General features: G+C 37.0%; 3 protein-coding genes across 4 annotated transcripts; 2 read left to right on the top strand and 1 right to left on the bottom strand.

The window, feature by feature from the left end:
• Positions 1 to 2724: 2724 nt before the first annotated feature.
• Positions 2725 to 4190, bottom strand: LOC147938867 (uncharacterized). The gene is made up of 2 exons (XM_087465785.1): positions 3050 to 4190; positions 2725 to 2759 (listed from the first exon to the last, which is right to left on the bottom strand). Exons 1-2 carry the CDS (start codon positions 4188 to 4190, stop codon positions 2725 to 2727), a joined length of 1176 nt encoding a protein of 391 aa, XP_087321911.1.
• Positions 4191 to 6083: 1893 nt separating this feature from the next.
• LOC104715526 (serine/threonine-protein kinase STY17-like) lies at positions 6084 to 7858 on the top strand. The gene is made up of 6 exons (XM_010432922.2): positions 6084 to 6305; positions 6414 to 6549; positions 6638 to 6830; positions 6910 to 7031; positions 7108 to 7263; positions 7336 to 7858. Exons 1-6 carry the CDS (start codon positions 6160 to 6162, stop codon positions 7666 to 7668), a joined length of 1086 nt encoding a protein of 361 aa, XP_010431224.2. The 5' UTR covers positions 6084 to 6159; the 3' UTR covers positions 7669 to 7858.
• A 1468-nt stretch (positions 7859 to 9326) lies between these two features.
• On the top strand, positions 9327 to 11554 carry LOC147938866 (serine/threonine-protein kinase STY17-like). 2 transcript variants are annotated; one of them, XM_087467524.1, is made up of 6 exons: positions 9327 to 9693; positions 10040 to 10175; positions 10277 to 10472; positions 10558 to 10679; positions 10760 to 10915; positions 11020 to 11554. In XM_087467524.1, exons 1-6 carry the CDS (start codon positions 9464 to 9466, stop codon positions 11353 to 11355), a joined length of 1176 nt encoding a protein of 391 aa, XP_087323650.1. In that variant the 5' UTR covers positions 9327 to 9463; the 3' UTR covers positions 11356 to 11554. The 2 variants fall into 2 exon arrangements, with proteins under 2 accessions (XP_087323650.1, XP_087323649.1); XM_087467523.1 differs by having other exon boundaries at positions 9368 to 9693; positions 10037 to 10175.
• The last annotated feature ends 7922 nt before the right edge of the window (positions 11555 to 19476 follow it).

Raw genomic sequence — 19476 nt, 5'->3', positions numbered from 1 at the left:
AGCCATAGCCCGGTATTCAGCTTCCGACGAAAAGCGAGAATTGACGTCCTGCTTCTTAGCCTTCCACGAAATCGGAGAATCCCCAATGAAGACAATATAGGCACTGAGAGAGCGACGAGAGAGGAGACAACCATTCCAATCCGAGTCACAGAAGGCAGAGATGGTCAGATCAAAGTCAGAACCAATGAGAATGCCCTGACCCGGACAACCCTTGAGATAGCAGACAACACGAATAGCAGCCTCCCAATGAGGTTGAAGAGGACGTTGCATACATTGCGAGAGAACATGGATGGCGTAGCTGAGTTCAGGACGAGTATGTGTGAGATAAATGAGGCGACCAACAAGACGACGGTACCGTGGAGCATCAGCAGGTAAGCCTTTGACAGTAAGAAGCTTGTGATTGATTTCCATCGGAGTGGAGACAGGTTGAGCACCAAGTAGACCAGTCTCGGCAATGATATCTAGAGCATACTTGCGCTGTGACAAGAAGAAACCAGCAGAGCTGCGGGCGACCTCAATACCAAGAAAGTATTTGAGGCGTCCAAGATCCTTCATGTGAAAGCACTGATGGAGATAATCTTTGAATTCCTGCAGAGTGTCTTTATCATTGCACGCAAGCACAAAATCATCAACATAAACCAGGATATGAAGACAGATATTGCCACGAATTTTAGAGAACAATGAGTAGTCTGCATACTTCTGCGAGAAATCAAACTTAATGAGAGCCGTAGACAACTTAGAGAACCAGCATCGAGGAGCTTGACGGAGACCGTAGAGTGATTTGCGTAGGCGACAAACTTTAGTGGGATCGGAACATGCAAAGCCTTGAGGGAGTTTCATGTATACTTCTTCCTCAAGATCCCCATGTAGAAAGGCGTTATGAACGTCCATTTGGTGAACTTCCCAGTTATGTGCGGCAGCAAGTCGAAGAAGAAAGCGAACTGTCTTAAGCTTGATAACCGGAGCAAAGGTTTCGGTGAAGTCTTCACCCTCGGTTTGATTGTTACCAAGAACAACAAGACGAGCCTTGTGACGTTCAAGAGAACCATCTGATCGATACTTATTCTTGAATATCCATTTGTTACCAATAGCTTTCTTACCCGGTGGGAGCGTAGTAACATCCCACGTATGCTGGTCATCAAGAGCAGAAATTTCTTTAGACATAGCATCACACCAGATTTTGTGTTTAACAGCATCCTTGTAGTACTTTGGCTCATCGGAATGAAGAATAGACGCCATATAAGCACGATGTGAAACTGAAAAAGCAGCATCAGTTACATAATTAGCAATAGGATACGGTGTTTTACCTGAGGACGTTGTAAGAGAACCTTGACCAGGCGGAGATAGAACGTGTGAGGGTTTATGTTGCGTAGAGTTGGTGATGTATTCTTTGAGCAAGACAGAAGGAAACTTTTGGCGGTGACCTTTGCCAAGTAATTCAGGAAGTCCTGGAGAAGCAGTATGAGTTGCAGGTTCCAATGGTTGCTGATCGGAAATAGCCAGAGGAGTCGACGGTGGAGATGGTGACTCTGGTAACGGAGTAACTGGACTCTGTTCACAAACAGAGCTAGTTGTGTCCTGTTTCGACTGTTTCGGAGCAGGTGGCGGTGGTACTGATAGAGACTCCAGAGTGGGTTCCGCTGTTGAAGGAGGAACAGGCGAAGCCGACGTTGGGGGAAGTGTTGTCGGAATCGCCAATGAAGGAAGCGGATCAGGAACAAGCCAATCATCAAATGCAGCGTCATAATGATTCATTGGAGGAGTAACGTAGTCATCCTTGCCAACACCAGGAAACGTATCTTCAGAAAACACAACGTCACGGCTGGAAAAGAACTCAGTACGGTCAAGATCATACAGCAGCCAAGCTTTCTTGCCAAAGGGGTAACCAACAAAAATGCAGCGACGGCTTCGATCTCCAAATTTGTCCTTATCATGTGAGCGACGGTGAGCAAAACAAAGGCAACCGAAGACACGTAAGTGGTCATAATCAGGTTTCTTGTTGAAAAGGACTTCATAAGGTGACTTGCCATCTAAGACATTTGTTGGTGTATAGTTAATGAGGTGAGCAGCAGTTAAGACACTTTCACCCCAAAAAGAAACAGGTAGGCGAGCTTGGAAGAGACATGCGCGTGCCACATTTAAAAGGTGTCAATGTTTGCGTTCGACACGGCCATTCTGTTGCGGAGTGTCGACGCAGGAGGTTTGATGCTCAACACCGGTTTTCTTGAAGTAAGATTTGAGAACCATGAATTCACTTCCGTTATCAGTTCTAATTTTCTTGACTGGTTTGCCAAACTGTTTTTCACAAAGCGCAAAAAATTGTTGAATAAGATTTGCGACTTCAGACTTTTCTAACATCAAATAAATCCAAACTGCTCGAGAGTAATCATCAACAACAGTAAGAAAATATTGTGCACCACAGGAGGAATGATGTCGATATGGCCCCCAAACATCACAGTGAATAAGAGAAAACGGTTCAGTAGCTTTATAGAACTCTCAGGAAAAACACCACGCGTTTGTTTAGCGCGAAAACAAATCTCACAAGATGTAGATTGAATAGAATCAAAAGACAACTTGTCTAAAACCGGTAATGTAGATAAAATACGAAAAGAGGGATGTCCAAGTCGTCGATGCCAAAGTTCCGATTTAGAAGCCGTTCCAGAATCAGTACGATGAACCCGTGCAGCCGTGACTCCCGTAAAGTAATAAACCCCCTCACGTTCTTCACCTGCCCCAATCAGGGTCCTCGTAAAACGGTCCTGCAAGACACACAGAGTATCAGTAAATATTGCAATGCAACCAGTTTGCTTAAGTAGGCGAGAAACAGAGATCAAAGTGCAATTGAAGCCTGGAACGTATAAGACATCGAGTAAGTAGTAATCGCGGCTTAGAATAAGCTTTCCGCGTTTTACTGCTCGTGAGAGTTTCCCATCAGGAAACACAACAGCAGATGGAAGAATGTCAATGACTTCGGTCAGTAAGGCAAGGTTGCCGGTCATGTGGTGTGAAGCACCTGTGTCAATAATGATATCAGTGAATTGTGCTTTACCGGACAATTTTTCGGAGGATATCGTAGTACGAGGTGTTTGAAGCAGTTGTAGGAGTTGTGTTATCTGATCGGTGCTCCATGACGTGGTGGGAGCTGACGTGTTGGAGAAGTTAGCACGAGCAGGATTGCTTCGACCTCTCCCACGACTCCCTGAACTAGAAAAACGACCCCCACGACCACGTTGAGTAGAGACAGTGCCAGGATGAGATGTAGAACGTTGTTGATCATACCACCAATCAGGATAACCGTGAAGAAGAAAACACTCTGTATTATCGTGTCCTTTGCGAGAACAGTGAGTGCAAAAACGGTTGGGATCACGGGAACGAGCCACAGCAGCCAAAGCAAGAGGAGGAGGATCTTCGGTGGAATCAGTCTTCACAGAAAAACCAACAACCTCTACTTTGAGTTCCTTGGATCGGGCAGAGTGGATGAGTTGTTCCTCACGGATGACGCGGGAATAGACATTGGCCATATCAGGCAAAGGATCTTCATCGATTAGTTTAGAATGTATGTTGCGGAAACGTGAGTCATCAAGACCGAGAAGAAATTGATGAACACGGATGTCTGCTCGTTCTTTTTCAATATCTGCAGAAGCGTCACATGAACAGGAACGAGAAGTCTTCAAGTTGTCCAAATCCTCCCAAAGTTTGGAAAGACGGCCATAAAACTCAAGAACAGATTGTCCATCTTGGCGGCAGTTGCTGATCTCATCACGAAGTTGATGAATACGAACACCACTTTTAACAGAGAAGCGGCGTAGGATATTGTCCCAAAGTTTATGTGCATCAGGAACAAAAGTAATAGTCGAACGAATCTTTGGATATATGGATGTACGGATCCACCCGACAATCATTGAATTTGTGGCTAACCAGCGAGAAAGTTCCGGGTCTGTTGCAGGTTTAACAACGGTTCCATGGATGAAACCAAGTTTTTGTTTAGCCTGCAACGAGTTGGAAAGTTCTGTTGCCCATTCAGAATAATTGTCTCCACGAAGCATCACCGAGGTGATTAGTGCACCAGGATTGTCAAAGGGATGGAGATAGTATGGGGAAGACTCCGTAAGAACGGTTGTGGCAGTAGTAGTAGTAGGAGCTGGAGGAGCACCATCGGTGGGGGTGATGGTACCATCAGTAGTAGACATTGTTGAAGAAAATAGAGAAAGTGTTTTGTAGAAAAAAATTTAGTAGAATTGGGTAGGCTCTGATACCATGAAATAGTTTGTAGAAAGGTTATCTTATTCATGTAGAAGTAGTCAAGTATTTATACAAGTAGATGTTCGTAGAAGATAGAGCTAGAATCGTAATGTGATAAGGACTAAGAGAAGTAGAGAGATAAGGATTAACATAAGCATAGCATTATCCAAATCTAAAGTGTAGTTATCGTAATATTTATGTATCAAATATATATAACCATTGATGATGTGTGTTACAGTTCTTATCTCTGTCGTCAGTGTGTGTTACTAATATATTCAACCCAACCCCGAAACATATCCTATAAATATAACCTAACTCTGCCAAAGTACCGACTTTGTTTATAATGCACTGTCCACTCCACCCGAATATATGCATGTGAATTATTTGAATACATATTTAATCTTCTCGTCTTACACACCTACATATGTAATCGACATACTGTGTGTGTGAAAATCGCAAACAAAGTATGGTCCCCAATGAGATTCAGCCTAATGTTTGTTCGAACTAGTTAATCCAATTGACATAGTCAGAGCCGGCGCAGAGTATTTATGGGCCGCAAGTCCAAAAGTTGTTAAAAACACCACCGTCTCTCTTTTTTTTTATTGAACCGGCACTTCAGCAAATGCTCAAGCCCTCACACTTAGGAAACTTAAACTGTTAAACATGCTTACGAGAGTGAAAATAATACAATATTGATGGGCATTTAAATCTCAACGATATCTAACTAATAAGCCCATATTGAGTCTTGTTTCCATTACAACGGTCGAAATTGAAGTGTTAAAACAAGAAGATAAGAAGCTTCCTCCCCAAGTGGTGAGTGTGTGTTGTGTCCGGTCTTATGGCAATGCCTAAACCCTAACATGTATTTGCTAGGTTTTGATTTCAATTTTATTTTTTTTTCGAGTTCTACAAATGGGAACACTTATTTAATGTAGCTCTTTTGATATGGTGGATATTCTGACCTAATCATATAAGCTCGATCGGCAACAAAATCTCATTTTATGGAAACATTTATTTAATGTAGCTCTTTTGAGATGGTGGATGTTTATACATTGGCATGGCGTTGTCAACTTATATGTGATACATATATAGTCACATAGACTGGAACAGAAATATCGTAGGAAAGATGGACGGTAAGTTTGAAAATCTTTTCGTCATATGTCTATAATATCGAAGAACCCCATATGTCTTACTCGGTTGCGAACGTCATTGGCTGTGAGTACATTAGTATGTAAACTATAAACAAAACTAGGATACAATGGACCTTGGTTACCTGATTATTTTATCTATCTTTAATCATAAAAATTGATAGAAGATTATATTATCAGTCAGTCGCCTTTCTAAGTCATCATGAAAATTATTGGCAATGAAAATAAGATTTATTTAAAAAACAATGTATAAAATTTTATAGATATAAAATTAATAAAATGTATAGTAATTCCAGATTTGTTACCATCTTTCTCCTGCTATATACAATACATTGCTGTATACAGCTCATGCATAAAAAGTTTTTCCAAAAGAGTTGCACATAGAGTCCACATATATTGTTAAACATATTAAGAAAAAAAGCTACTTAAAGATAAGATTATAAGAAAATCAAGAGATGTGGTGGTGAAAGGATAAAAAAAAAAATTTAAGATAAGCTTGGTAACGAGACCATTCATGCTCATTGGTAACCATTTACTGTAATACTAATTAGTATTGATTTTCTCGTTTTTATACTATTAATTGTCAATTAACATTTTTAGCCAACATACACGTCGAATAAAAACTCGTAAAATTACAGAATCACCCCCATATGTTGTAGTATTATAAATAAGCCCAAGCATTTCCTCTATCACTCATCATCATCAACACTTCATCTTTCACTAATCATCCTTAGTCCTCTCAATCACTTCCAGCCTTAGAGCTGGACTAATGGCTTTCTCAAACTACCCTTCTTACAAGAAGTCCAACAAGAAATTCAATTTCAGTATCAGCAGGGAATTGCTTCTCAACCCAAGCGATGTCTCAGTGGGAGAGATGATTGGAGAAGGAGGCCACTCCATCGTCTACAAAGGATTGTATGTTCCCTCTCTCTCTTATATTTTATAATGATGAGATGAATTTAACTAATCCGTTTAATTAAAAGTCATCACTTATTTCGTATGTTCTTTATAATGATTTTATAGGTTCAGAAACCGAGTTCCCGTTGCTGTGAAGATAATGCAACCAAGTGTAAAATCTGCTGTAAGCATAATGGACAAAAAGAAGTTTCAAAATGAAGTTCTGTTACTATCCAAGATGAGACATGCCAACATTGTGAAGGTAAAAAATGAGAAAAAATAATTAGTTATATTGGTGTTTTATCAATATAATAGTGAGAAAATAAACATGGTTTTTGATGATGGTATAGTTTGTTGGGGCTTGCATAGAGCCGCAACTGGCGATAGTTACCGAACTCATGGAAGGCGGCACTCTTCAGAGGTTCATGTGGGGTTCTAAGTCGAAACCTGATCTAAAGAAGGCACTGACCTTTGCTTTGGATATTTCTCGAGCCATGGAGTTTTTGCACTCAAAAGGCATCATTCACTGTGATTTAAAACCAAGTAAATATGCTCCAGTCTATACATAAAATCTTGTGAATAGAGAAACAAATTTGAAATTTTGGTGTGTTGGTTGGTGTAGCGAATTTGTTGGTAACCGGTGATCACAAGCATGTGAAATTGGCTGATTTTGGAATTGCTAGAGAAGAGAATAGAGATGGCAGGACCTGTGAGGCTGGCACTTGTAAATGGATGGCTCCTGAGGTAATGATTCTTTTGAGCTAAATCTTCTATTTCGAAACATATAAAATTATTGATTTTTCTGTTTTTGTAACTGTAGGTAAGTAGTCGTGAGGCACTTAGAGTTGAGGAGCCAAAGCACTATGATCATAAAGCGGATGTTTACAGCTTTGCTATAGTTTTTTGGGAGCTGCTTAATCTTCAAGAACCATTCTGTGGCGTGCCTAACATTTGTGTTCCCCAACTTGTACGACATGTAAGGTCGCAAATTAACTTATAAATCTAAAAAGGGTGAAGAATTTTAAAAGTTGGATTTGCTTCCTTACAGGGTGAGAGACCAAGTCTTGCGAATACACCAGAGGAAGTGATCCCCATCCTTGAATTATGCTGGGCACAAGATTCGGGTGCGCGTCCTGAGTTCAAGGAAATTAGGCAATTGTTAACAAGCCTTTTAACAAATTTGACCTCAGATGGTAGTATTGACACACTACCACTATCGGATGAGGAAGCTTATGACGGTGATATCGATGAGGATTCGGAGACCCCTCCTCTGACTCAAGAGCATTGTTGCAAGGTGAACAAACCTAAGGAGAAGAAGAAAGTACTGGTGAAGATGTTGCGTCCTTTCGTTAAGATTTTCAGGGCTTGTTACAAGCCATGATCATGTTTTTGTGTTTCCATAAAAATAATAGAAAGGGGATACAATTCATGATCAGGGCTTGTTAGATCATGGCTTGTTACAAGCCATGATGATGTCTTTCATTGTTTTTTTTTTGTCCTCCTTGTTTTTTCTTGTTGTAATAAGATTTTTCTTTTAAGAAAAAGCAATGCAATTCTCATTCTTCTTTTCATGGACATTTCAATTTGTTTTCTTTACAGAAAATATATTCTTGTGGTCACCATATCTATCACAAGTTGATAGTGGTAATTTAACATTTTTCATTAGAATTAATAACCATATAGTAAATAACAAAAGATTGTTAAAGGTACTCAATTGTCTATAAAGGAAGAAGTACACAATCCTTTGTTATACAATGGAGTACCTTTTAACAATCATTTGCTAAGATTTTATTTCAAAACATCTTTCCTCACTCAAAGGAAGAAGTATCATTCAAAGCGCCTCGTTATGTATTCTTTTTCTTGTAAGATAGATAAAATTACAACTCAACATTTATCACTTTTAACATGAAAATGATTTTTAAATGATGGGTTTTTTTTTACATAGGACCAAGCTTTAGGAATATTGCGAAAATGTCACTATCCTAAGTATATGACTCAAATGTGTGTTCTGACTTTAAGGGGATTACTATTATCTTAATAAACTTTCTCAGTAACTTCTCCTTAATTAGACAATGAAGATTATAACGATGAAACAGACTAAAATTGCATCTAGTAATCGGTATATTTATTAAACCTTGAAACCAATATTAATTAGATCGTTTGATGGTGTGATTGGATCTACAATTAGTGTTTTACAGTCGGTAGAAAGTTTTTTTTATTAAAAGGCCTAATTGTGAGCCAATCATTCTGTAGTTTTAGAAAATGAAGTCGCAGCCCAAAAAGTTAAAGAATTTATATTGGCTGTGAGAATCAAGTCTTTTTCTTACCGTTTTACATGTTACAAGTTGGATAGAAACTGAACTCCATAGTTTTTTTTTCATGAACTCTTAACTCTTAAGGGAGGTGTTTTTAACTTGACATTTTAGGTGATTTGTGTAAAATTTACAAATTCTATGTTATTCAATCATGAATTTCAAAAAGTCTCCTAAAATATATTGTTATTGAACTAATGATTTAAAAATCTACATTTTCTACTGTTATTCAAAATAGTTTGTGGATTTAAATTTTAATAATTTTTAGGGATTCTGAAGGATTTAAGAAGATTTCTTTAGTTAAAAATACAGAAATCCAAATCTCTTGCTTTTTGATAAGATTTGAAAGAATTTTACAATAAATCATTTCAACTTCTCTAAAATCAAAATTATTTATCTACAGAAATTATTTATCTACAGAAATTGAGTAAAATATTTTTTTCAATTTTAAATAAGTTTAGTTTGCATATAGGGTCAACATATATATAGTTACAGCTAAATAAAAAGGGAAACAAATGTAGACATATATGCAAAAAAATACTTAAAAGATAAGATTATATGAAAATCATGACATGTGGTGATAAACAAATGGAGAAATTTGAATTACAAAAAGAGAAAAGAATCTTTTAAATAATAGTTTTCATTTTTCCTTCTTTCCCCTTCCAAGTTTGAATTATCAATTATTACATAACAAATAAATATTATATTTTTCTTATTTCCTCTAATCACACTTTTGGCGTTTAGTAGAGACTAATGAAATTACATGAGTATCCATCCCCCGAACTCTACTATAAATCTATGTAACTCAAGCACTTCTCTTTCACTCTCATCTTCCTCAATCACTCATCACTTCAAGTCATAAAAATGAAAGCTCAAATGTTCCAGCGAACCCCAACAATGTCCACAGCCTCTTCGATGATGCTTTACCCGAACTATCCTTTTCTCATGTCATCGTTTGGCCGCTCAGATGACCGTTGTGAGTCCGACGAGCAATTCAATTTCACTATCAGCAAAGATTTGCTTTTAGATGCTAAGGATGTCTTGATGGGACATATGATTGGAGAAGGAGCCAAAGCCATCGTCTACAAAGGAATGTGAGTTTCACCTCTCTCTCTCTCTCTCTCTCTCTCTCTCTCTCTCTCTCTCTCTCTCTCTCTCTCTCTCTCTCTCTCTCTCTCTCTCTAGTCTTGTTAAGATTTTATTTTTTTTTATTTTGTTACAAAATTATGGAAAACAATAGTCTAAAATGACATGAGGCAACCTAAGGACCAATTATATATATGTTCCACAATTTTGAGTGAATTAATTAATGTGATGTTGCATAGAAATCATTAGTGGGTGGAATCATCTTAATTAACAAAGCCCTAAGAATGGATTTTTTCTTTCTTTCTAATCACTATTTTTTCATATCTCTTCTCTAATGATTTTTAGATTCAGCAGATGCAGATACAAATGTCCTGTGGCGGTGAAGGTAGTGCAGCCGTGTGAAACATCTGCTGTAAGCATAGAGGACAAACAACAGTTTCAAAAGGAGGTTCTGTTACTATCCTCGATGGAACATAACAACATTGTGAAGGTAAAAAATGAAAAGTACATTTATATTAGTGCTTCAATATTAATGGTATATATAAACTTATAGTAATGAGGAATCAATCATGGTTTTTAATAAATGTATAGTTTGTTGGAGCTTGCATAGAGCCACAATTGATGATAGTTACCGAACTCGTTGAAGGCGGCAGTCTTCATAAGTTCATACTGAACTCTCGTTCGAGTCCTCCTAATCTAAAGAAGGCACTAAGCTTTGCTTTGGATATTTCTCGAGCCATGGAGTTTTTGCACTCAAATGGCATTATTCACCGTGATCTAAATCCAAGTAAATATATGTTCCATTTTACACATGATCATGTCTTGTAGAATAACAAAACGAATTTAACAAATTGGTCTCTATGTTTGTTTAGGGAATGTGTTGGTAACAAGTGATATGGAAATGGTAAAGTTGGCTGATTTTGGACTTGCAAGAGAATATACTATAGGTGGCATGACTTGTGAGGCTGGTACTTACAGATGGATGGCTCCTGAGGTAATGAACTGATTATTTCGAGACCTAAAATCTTCTTTCTGAAACATATCAATTCATAATTTTATGTTTAATATCCACAGGTATGTAGCCGTGAGCCACTCAAAATTGGAGAGAAGAAGCACTATGACCACAAAGTCGATGTCTACAGCTTTGCACTAATTTTCTGGGCGTTGCTCACTAATCAAACACCATTCAGTGGGATAAATAGGGCTTCTGCTCTCTATTTTGTGAAACAGGTAATTTATTAAATGTTAGAAATAAATAATTTATTTAATTTTCACTTTTATCTTATAATTGGAGAGGAGTTGCAAATGATTGGATCTTCTTAATTTTCATCTAGGGCAAGAGACCAAGCCTTAAGAATATTCCAGATGAAATTGTTCCCATCTTGGAATCTTGCTGGGCAGAGGACTCAGAGGCACGTCTTGAGTTTAGAGAGATCACTATCTTATTGGAAAAATTGCTAAACGACCTGAGCTCAGCTGGGACTAGTAATGATACAGTAATATCAGATGAGGAATCTTATGACGATGAAATGGGAGATTTGGATACCAATTGTTTGATTCAAAAGGGCTATCGCAGGATGCAGAAACTTAAGGAAAAGAAGAAGAAGAAGAAGAAAGTGATGAGTAGGATAGTTCCTTTCTTCAAGACGCTCTTTTCATCGAAGGGGTGAAATGCACTTTTTGTGTGTTTCCCATATGAAGAGAATTTTTAGCTTCTTTCGTTGCAAATTACAAGACTGAAGATTTTGTCATGTGCCTGTTTTGTCTTTTCTTCTTTGGGGTTTTTGTTATTTTGTTATTGTTGTTGTTCTTCTTGTGACAAAAAAAAAAAAAAAAAAAAAGTAATGCATTCTCATTCTAGTTTTTCATGGAAAATTCAACTGTTCATTTTACAACATAAAACATATCGTTGTGGTTATAGTAAAATTTAAAATTTCAGATTTGATGAACAATACAGTAGAACCTCTATAAATTAATATTTTTTAAATTAATACTCGCTATAAATTAATAAATTCTTTCGGTCCTGAGTTGGACCGGTGTAAAAAATGACATATTTCGATAAATTAATAAGATAATAACTTTTTGAGAAATCCTATGTAAACATATGGTCCCATCAATATCATAAATTAATAATCAAGATAATATTAATATATATATATATATATATATATATATATCTAAGAAAATCTAGTGAAATATGATTCTATTTTTATTTTCATATTCTTGAATTTGCATTCTTATTGGAGTTCATCTCTAATCTTTTTCATTGCCATCTTCTCAAATCGCATCCAAAAATTATGGAAAATCCTAAATGCGATAATTGCTTCCGTACATGTATTTGTTTCTAAAATTACCGTAATATCTTCTTTGACTTCATCATTACCATGAATGATAGTAGCGATTTCTTCTAAACTCTAAACTTCTAACATTTATCATTTTTACCTAAACTCTAAACTTAACAATTACGATAGCCAAAATTATAAATTAAGAAACTTTTTTAATATTATGAATGATAACAAAAGTATCTTATTTTATAATATAATTTTTAAAAAATTATAAAAATTAAAAATCTCTTCATAAATTAATAAAATATTAATTTATCGATAAATTAATAATTAAAACTTCTATAAATTAATAAAATTTCATGGTCCCGACCTTATTAATTTATAGAGGTTTTACTGTAGTTATTACCGTAGGTAAACATTAGAGCACTTCCATTAGGCAGAAACAATAGAAAGAAAACAATTATTATTTTTAATTATAACAATGTATTATAATTGTTTTAATAAGTGAACCATTAGTGAAATGACAACTATCAATTTATATTGAAACTGTCTCTTCTTGGAGAATAGTCTCTCTTTTTCTCTCCAATTTTTATTATTTTTATTATTCCATCTGTTTTACAAAAAAAATATCATTTTAGAGTTTGATTTTTTATTTTACAAAGTGTCATTTTATATTTCCAATGCATCATTTTATATTTTCAATGCATTTTTACATCATATTTTCAAATTTTATATTTAATCTATAATTAAATTAATTAATCACTTATTAAACAAATACATATTTATATATTCTAGTATTTTAAAAATTTGTGAAAATTGTATCAAATTGACATTTTTTGTAAAACAGAGTGAGTATTATTTCAATAAAATAATAATACATCTCTAGGTTATATACGAAAATATTAAATGTATGTAGATAGATATTTAAAAGAATATCTCAAGCTTCCTGTCTAATCTTCTTTTAGGTGTTTGTTTAGGTATCTTGCCCTAAATTTTTGGTTTTTGGTTAACCTAGCTCCAAGTTTAAATCACTTTATTTAACTTTAAAAATAAATTTCAAATTATTTTGGTGGAACCGTCGGAAAAAATAAAAACACCATCTCTTTTATACATCCATTTCTTAATCTCGCTATCTATTTAATTTTGATAGAGTAAATATATTAGCTTTGTAAGTAATTAAGATCTAATCTATATAACAGATTATCTCAACTGTAATAAATTTTACTGCTTTTTCTCATGCTAAACCTTCCATTGATAACAAAATTTTGTAGGATAGTTGCATCTTCCTACTTGTATTTTGGATGTCTCACTATTACGTATTTACGATTTGGGTTAACGGCTTGCAGTTTTGTATTTAGAGTTTAAATTTCATAGATTTAAATTTACACGTTTTTGTATAGATGTCAACTTGGAAAATTACTACGTATTTATTTTGGTTAACAGTGGTGAAATATTTTTTAAAAACTCCATCCTTTACATATATCCATTCCTAAAATAACAAACTAATTAATTTTGGTAGATAAAATGTGTTCATCGCCTATCCAAATATTTGAATATATATATATATATATATATATATATATATTGTATTTTAGCAAAGATTTAATGTTATAGCAATTTTAGCAAAGATTTAATGTTTTCTTGTCTATTTAACCTTCCATTGATGACAAAAGTCGGCAGGATAATGGATATTTGCATTTCTGATGTATCACTCAGGGGCGGACGCAGGAAGGCATGGGATGTGGCAAGTGCCCCACACTAATTTTTTAATTTTCTTAACTAACTAGTATAAAATTTATTTTAATGCCTCTAATTTAGTCATTTGTTTTAATAATGCCCCATACAAAATATTGTTGTTGATCCTAATTAATATACAAATTATTTAAATACCCCTAATTTAATCACTAATTTAGAAAATGCCCCATACTAAGTTTCGTTCTAGATCCGCCACTGGTATCACTATTACTTAAAAGTTTAGGGTTAGGCTTTATATTTCTTATTTACGGTTTAAATTTCATTACTACTAAATTTACGTAATTTTAGAATTACACGTTTTTAATATAGACAATTTTGAAAATAATGGTTTATTAGAGTGTATATAGAGATGGTTTAGTTCCGCTTATCTATCTTTTAGTTTGCTTTTCCTTTCGTATTATAGCTTTCCCTTGTATCATTTGAGTGAAAATATTTTCTCAAATCTGTTTCTTCCCGATCAGTTAGAGTGTATGTATTTCGGTTGAACTGTCTTGAAACTAAAAGTTCCATCTTTCTAATTTCCTATATCCCATTTTCAAAAATAGTAATCTATTTAATTGTGGCCGATCAAAAGCGCTCATTACAGATTCAAATATTTGAGTTAATATAACTATATAAGTACTTTGTAGGTAAAATCTAATCTATTTAAGAAGGTTATCTCGAACGTAACAAGTTCTAATGATTTTTCTTGTATATTAAACCTTTCATTGATGATGTCTCACTATTATGTAATTACGTTTACGATTTAACTTTGTATTTAGGGTTTAAATTTACATAATCTGATTCGAGTAATATTAGAATTATGTGTAATTCATTGATTAAGTATACAATTTAAATAATAACATGCGTATTATACATTTACATGAATATCTCTAGATAAGAAGACTCTAGATGTTACAAACGCTTTATAGTTTAGGCTTTGTAAATATACAATTTATGATAGCGTTGTACAAGAATTTTCAATTCGAAGTAATACATGTTCGGATGTTCCCACAAAGACCTTGGATATATATTATAACATGTATCCATTGTTACAAAATATCATGTTATTTTTTCTGTTTTCGTAGTTTATTTAAATAGTTGTTCCCACCTCAATACTTTAAATTAAATATTTCAGTAGGATATTGGGTCTGATTGGTAACCCATTAAGAGTATAGAACCTATTGATGCATGTATTTTTATTTTTTAGTAGATTAGCCAATTAGTTTTTCACTTACAAGTTAAAAGACAAAAACTTTGTTAAAGAGACAACAATGGATTTGTGAATGACATTTAGAGGGTTGTAATTAACCCTAAAATAACAAGTTTCGCTATAATCCTTCTTCGGTTTAGTGAAAATTAATTGAAAATAAAAATCTTTCAGTTTTTCAAACCGAGTTTCAAAATTTAACAATCGAAATGAACCGTGGGCTTTTTTGTATTTAATTTCAGAAGTACTATTATTTTTTATTTTTTTGATCAAAGGCTTGTAATATTAATCAAACTTAAACAACCACAACAAATAAGGCCCGTTTAGCTATTTCGTCTGCTTGCCGGTTCAGATTCCGGAGAATAAAAAAAAAGGAGTAGGAAGAGAAAATGGTCGATAGAGAAAGGATATCGTGTTGAATCCCATGAAGCTCCTTCGGTTGGAGCTTCGAGTTAAGGGCCTTGACAAGCAGCTGCGAGTTGGAGGCGAATGAGAGATGCGTGAAGCCCGATTCGATTGCAACTTCCATGGCGATGAGAGTTGTCAACGCTTCGGCCATCAGCTGATCGAACATGCAGAACGAGATCTGATCCTTGTCCGATGATCTGGTGGTTCGGTTGTGGAAAGTCCATCCAAGTCCAGCCTTCGCTTCTGTGATCCAGGATGCATCCGTATGACAAGTTACAAGATTGATATCTTGGGTTTCTGATTGATGGAGAGTCTGGGGGTGAGAATTTGGAGGGTTGAGGGTCTATGGATCTGGGATTATTGCCATTCCTTCGCTCGTAAGATGGCTAGAAGAAGGGCTTCTTCCGGCGGGATCTGTTTCTTGCTAAATATTAAGTTGTTTCGTGAAGTCCAGATGAGCCACAAAATCCAAGGATATCAAGGTCCATCACTGATTCCGGATGGGGGCAGACAGGTAAACTTTGACAACGCCTTCAGTCCTGATTGGATCGAGGGAACTTTGGTTGAATCGAAAGGTTCTTTGAAGGGGGCTTGGGACCAGATTTTGATTGCAAATGGGCAGTTGAAGAAGAGGTGAAGCTCTGTTTCCACCACTTGACAATGGGGGCACTGTATTGATTTTCTGATCCTTATATGGGTTAGGTTCTCTCCTACAGGTAATGCTTTCTGAGCTAGCTTCCAGAGTAATAGTTTTGTTTTAGGAGAGGTTTTGACTGCCCATATATGTTCTTTCCAGCTAAACTGATTATCTTGTGTTACTTGGTTTTGAGTGTTGGTTGCGGGGGGAGGTGGATCAGGTGAGAGTGCTTCATAGTAGCCTGACTTGGTGGAGTAGATCCCATTCTGAGTAGGTAGCCATGCCCATCTATCGGCTGCCTCCTGTTTGCTGGGTTTTATCTTCAGGATATCAAGTTCATAATCAGGTAAGACTTCTCGAATGAGCGGTATGTTCCAGGTAAGAGATGCGGGGTTGAGGAGATCTGAAACCATCCATTGGTGTGATCCTAGCGTGGAAGGGTCCATTGGTGTACTAGGGAGGTCCGTTGAGAGCCACGGTGCACGCCAGAGTGGAATAGAGCTTCCTGATCCTACTATTAGACCAACCCAGGGTTTGAGCAGATCTCGTCATATGCAGATGCTTCGCCATCCATGGGAGGAAGAGTTGGGGACTCGACAGTCTAGAAAACTAGTATGACGACAGTACTTGCCAAGGAGAACTTTGGCTAGGAGGCAGGTGGGGTGGGTCAGGATTCTCCAGCTAACCTTTGCCAGCAGCGCATCATTGAAAGTTTGTAAGTCTTTAAACCCCAGACCGCCTTCCTTAAAAGATTTAGTCATTTTCTGCCAGGAGACCCAACACATTTTCTTCTCAGATTTTGAATCCCACCAAAAGCGAGTCAAGGCTGATTGGATTCGCTTGCACAGGTTATTTGGAAGTTTAAAACAGCCCATGGTGTAGGTGGGCATAGCAGAGAGTACCGACTTCAGCATAGTAAGTTTGCCAGCCGATGAGAGGAATCTAGATGACCAGGTAAGTGCCCGTTGTTTGATTTTATCGACTATCTCACTGAAGAGATCCTTCTTCTTTCGCCCAAACAGTTCAGGTAAGCCCAGGTATTTGCCTTGGCCTCCTTCTTTTTGTATACCAAGGATGGTTTTTGCGTTGTCCTTTACCTCCTGGAGGGACTTTGCAGAAAAAGTAATTGATGATTTGGCTTTATTGATCTGTTGCCCTGAAGCTTGTTCGTATTGTTTCAGGATTTGGAGGAGTTTAAGACAACTACTTTGATCAGAGCGACAGAAGAACATGGTATAATCAACAAAGAGAAGGTGGTTAACCCGCGGGCTGCCTTTTGAGACTCTGATTCCTAGGAGACTGTCCTGGATTTGCGCCTTGGTACACATACTAGATAAAACCTCACTGCAAATGATGAAGATGTACGGTGAGAGAGGGTCGCCCTGTCGAATGCCTCTGCCTGGTGTGACAGATCCTGAAGCTGTACCGTTGAGGAGGTAAGAATATGAAACTGTACTGACACACTGCATGATCCAGTGGATCCAACGGGGGTGGAACCCCATTCTCTCGAGAGCAGTCTGGATAAATTCCCATTCGAGCCTATCATAAGCCTTGCTCATGTCAGTTTTAACTGCCATGAAGCATCTTTTCTTTGCATCTGAGGTCTTAAGGTAATGAAGTGTTTCATGAGTTATTAACACATTATCAGCTATGGCGCTTTGGGGGACAAAGGTTGATTGTGTGTCTGATATGCAGGAGTGCAGGATTGGTTGGAGTCTCATGGACAGGATCTTCGAGATGATCTTGTAGTAAACCGAGCAGAGTGTTATAGGTCTGTAATCTGACACTTTTTGAGGGATTGGAATCTTTGGAATAAGTCTCACATGAGTGTGATTAATCTTTTGTGGTAGGTTGCCGGAGATGAAGAAGGAGTGGACTTCAGAAATAACCTGTGGGCCTATAGTTTCCCAGTTAGAGTGAAAGAAACTTGCTGAGAATCCATCCGGTCCCAGGACCTTATCAGCATGAACCACAAAGCATGCATTTTTTATCTCAACATTGGAAGGCATTCTGATAAGCTTTTCATTCATCTCTTGTGTAATACAAGGAGTGAGTCCAGCCTCCACTATTGCTCGTCATTATGCTGACTCGGAGGTAAAGATGTCATTAAAGTAATCAGACACTGCTAGAATGATCTCCTTTTCTTCAAAAACTGGTATACCCTCTTGTGGCTCTATAACGGAGATAGTATTGATAGCACGTCTCTCTTTTGTGGAAACATGGAAAAAAACTCGTGGTTTTGTCTCCTAGGACTAGCCAAAGGTTGCGACTTCTTTGTTTCCAAAAGGATTCTTCATTCTGGTAAGCAATTAGAAGGTTGTTGTTGATGACATCGATGCTTTCCTGTGTGCTATCATCTGCATTCATTGCATTCTCTAGTTGATCTCGGAGTGCCAAAAATTCTTGTTGACTGTTTAAATGTTGATCCTTGCTCCAGGTGATAATAGCCTCACGACAATGACCAAGCCTTTGATCGACAGTAGCAGCTGAGTTTAAGTTCCAGGCCTCGCAAATGAGCTTTGTGACTTCAGGGTTATCCTTCAAACAACGATCATATCTGAATAATCCTCTTCTCCTTTTATTTATGGGGTTGAAGGAAGTGACAAGGGGGCGGTGATCCAAGCTTTCAAATCTCAGGTATTAACTGCGTCCCGAGGGATATTCCATTATCCATTCACTGTTCACCATAGATCTGTCCAATCTACACCTAACCACATGTGTATGTCTTTTACCTCTCCAAGAGAGAGGGTTGCCTGTATGTCTGAGATCGAACAGGTCACAAGTGGACATAAAGGAGCGAAGATCCGAGAAAGAGCTTTCTGGTCTTTGTGGGCCTCCTACTTTCTCTGCGGAGTGGATAATATCGTTGAAGTCTCCCGTAAGGAACCATGGGGAAGATCTATCAGCTGCAAGGTCCTGGATGGAGTTCAGCACCCCTGCTCTTTTCGCTCTGTCGGGTTCACCATATACGAAGGTAGCAAAGAAATAGCGACATTTTGCTTTGATTTTAGCATCTATGAAATTTTGACAGGAGTTAAGGACTTCCAACTCTATGCTCTTTCTCCATAAAAGGGCTAAACCCCCCGAGCCAGGGGATTGTGGGGGAACCAGGTGGTTGGAGTGGTAGTCAAGCCAATCAAGATGTTGCAATATGGTATATGAGTTATTCTTAGTCTCCATGAGAAACAGAATATCAGGGAAGATAAACTTCTTTATTTCCCTTATTCTCTGGACTGTTATGGGGTTCCCTAACCCACAACAGTTCCAGCTCACAACCCTTAAGGAAGAGGGGCAGACAGATTCTGAAAATCCGTCTTTTTCTTTCTTACTGCAGGTATTAGATTGATCCTTGGTGGTTCCATGGGCCTAGAAAATTCAGGTAAAGTGTTTGAAGGGTTGATACTCTTGCTTTGACTCGCCTCCAGAGTTATCTCAGTGGAGTTACTGGAAGACTCTGAAGTCGGAGGTTTGGACAAACGTCTTTGCGTTGGCTTTGACGGCCCTGGTTTATCTGAAC

Source organism: Camelina sativa, chromosome 9 (genome assembly GCF_030686135.1).
Source record: "Camelina sativa cultivar CO46 ecotype springtype chromosome 9, ASM3068613v1".
Taxonomy (NCBI): domain Eukaryota; kingdom Viridiplantae; phylum Streptophyta; class Magnoliopsida; order Brassicales; family Brassicaceae; genus Camelina; species Camelina sativa.
This window is presented reverse-complemented; position numbering and strand designations above follow the sequence as displayed.

Excerpts from the sequence above, each read along its gene's own strand:
- LOC147938867 (XM_087465785.1), bottom strand. The coding sequence starts at position 4,190 with ATGTCTACTACTGATGGTACCATCACCCCCACCGATGGTGCTCCTCCA. Across the intron at positions 2,760-3,049 it reads ATCCTCCGAAAAATTGTCCG|GACCGTTTTACGAGGACCCT; the intron begins GTAAAGCACAAT and ends TGTGTCTTGCAG.
- LOC104715526 (XM_010432922.2), top strand. The coding sequence starts at position 6,160 with ATGGCTTTCTCAAACTACCCTTCTTACAAGAAGTCCAACAAGAAATTC. Across the intron at positions 6,550-6,637 it reads GACATGCCAACATTGTGAAG|TTTGTTGGGGCTTGCATAGA; the intron begins GTAAAAAATGAG and ends ATGATGGTATAG. Across the intron at positions 7,264-7,335 it reads TTCCCCAACTTGTACGACAT|GGTGAGAGACCAAGTCTTGC; the intron begins GTAAGGTCGCAA and ends GCTTCCTTACAG.
- LOC147938866 (XM_087467523.1), top strand. The coding sequence starts at position 9,464 with ATGAAAGCTCAAATGTTCCAGCGAACCCCAACAATGTCCACAGCCTCT. Across the intron at positions 9,694-10,036 it reads GCCATCGTCTACAAAGGAAT|CAGATGCAGATACAAATGTC; the intron begins GTGAGTTTCACC and ends TTTTAGATTCAG. Across the intron at positions 10,176-10,276 it reads AACATAACAACATTGTGAAG|TTTGTTGGAGCTTGCATAGA; the intron begins GTAAAAAATGAA and ends ATAAATGTATAG.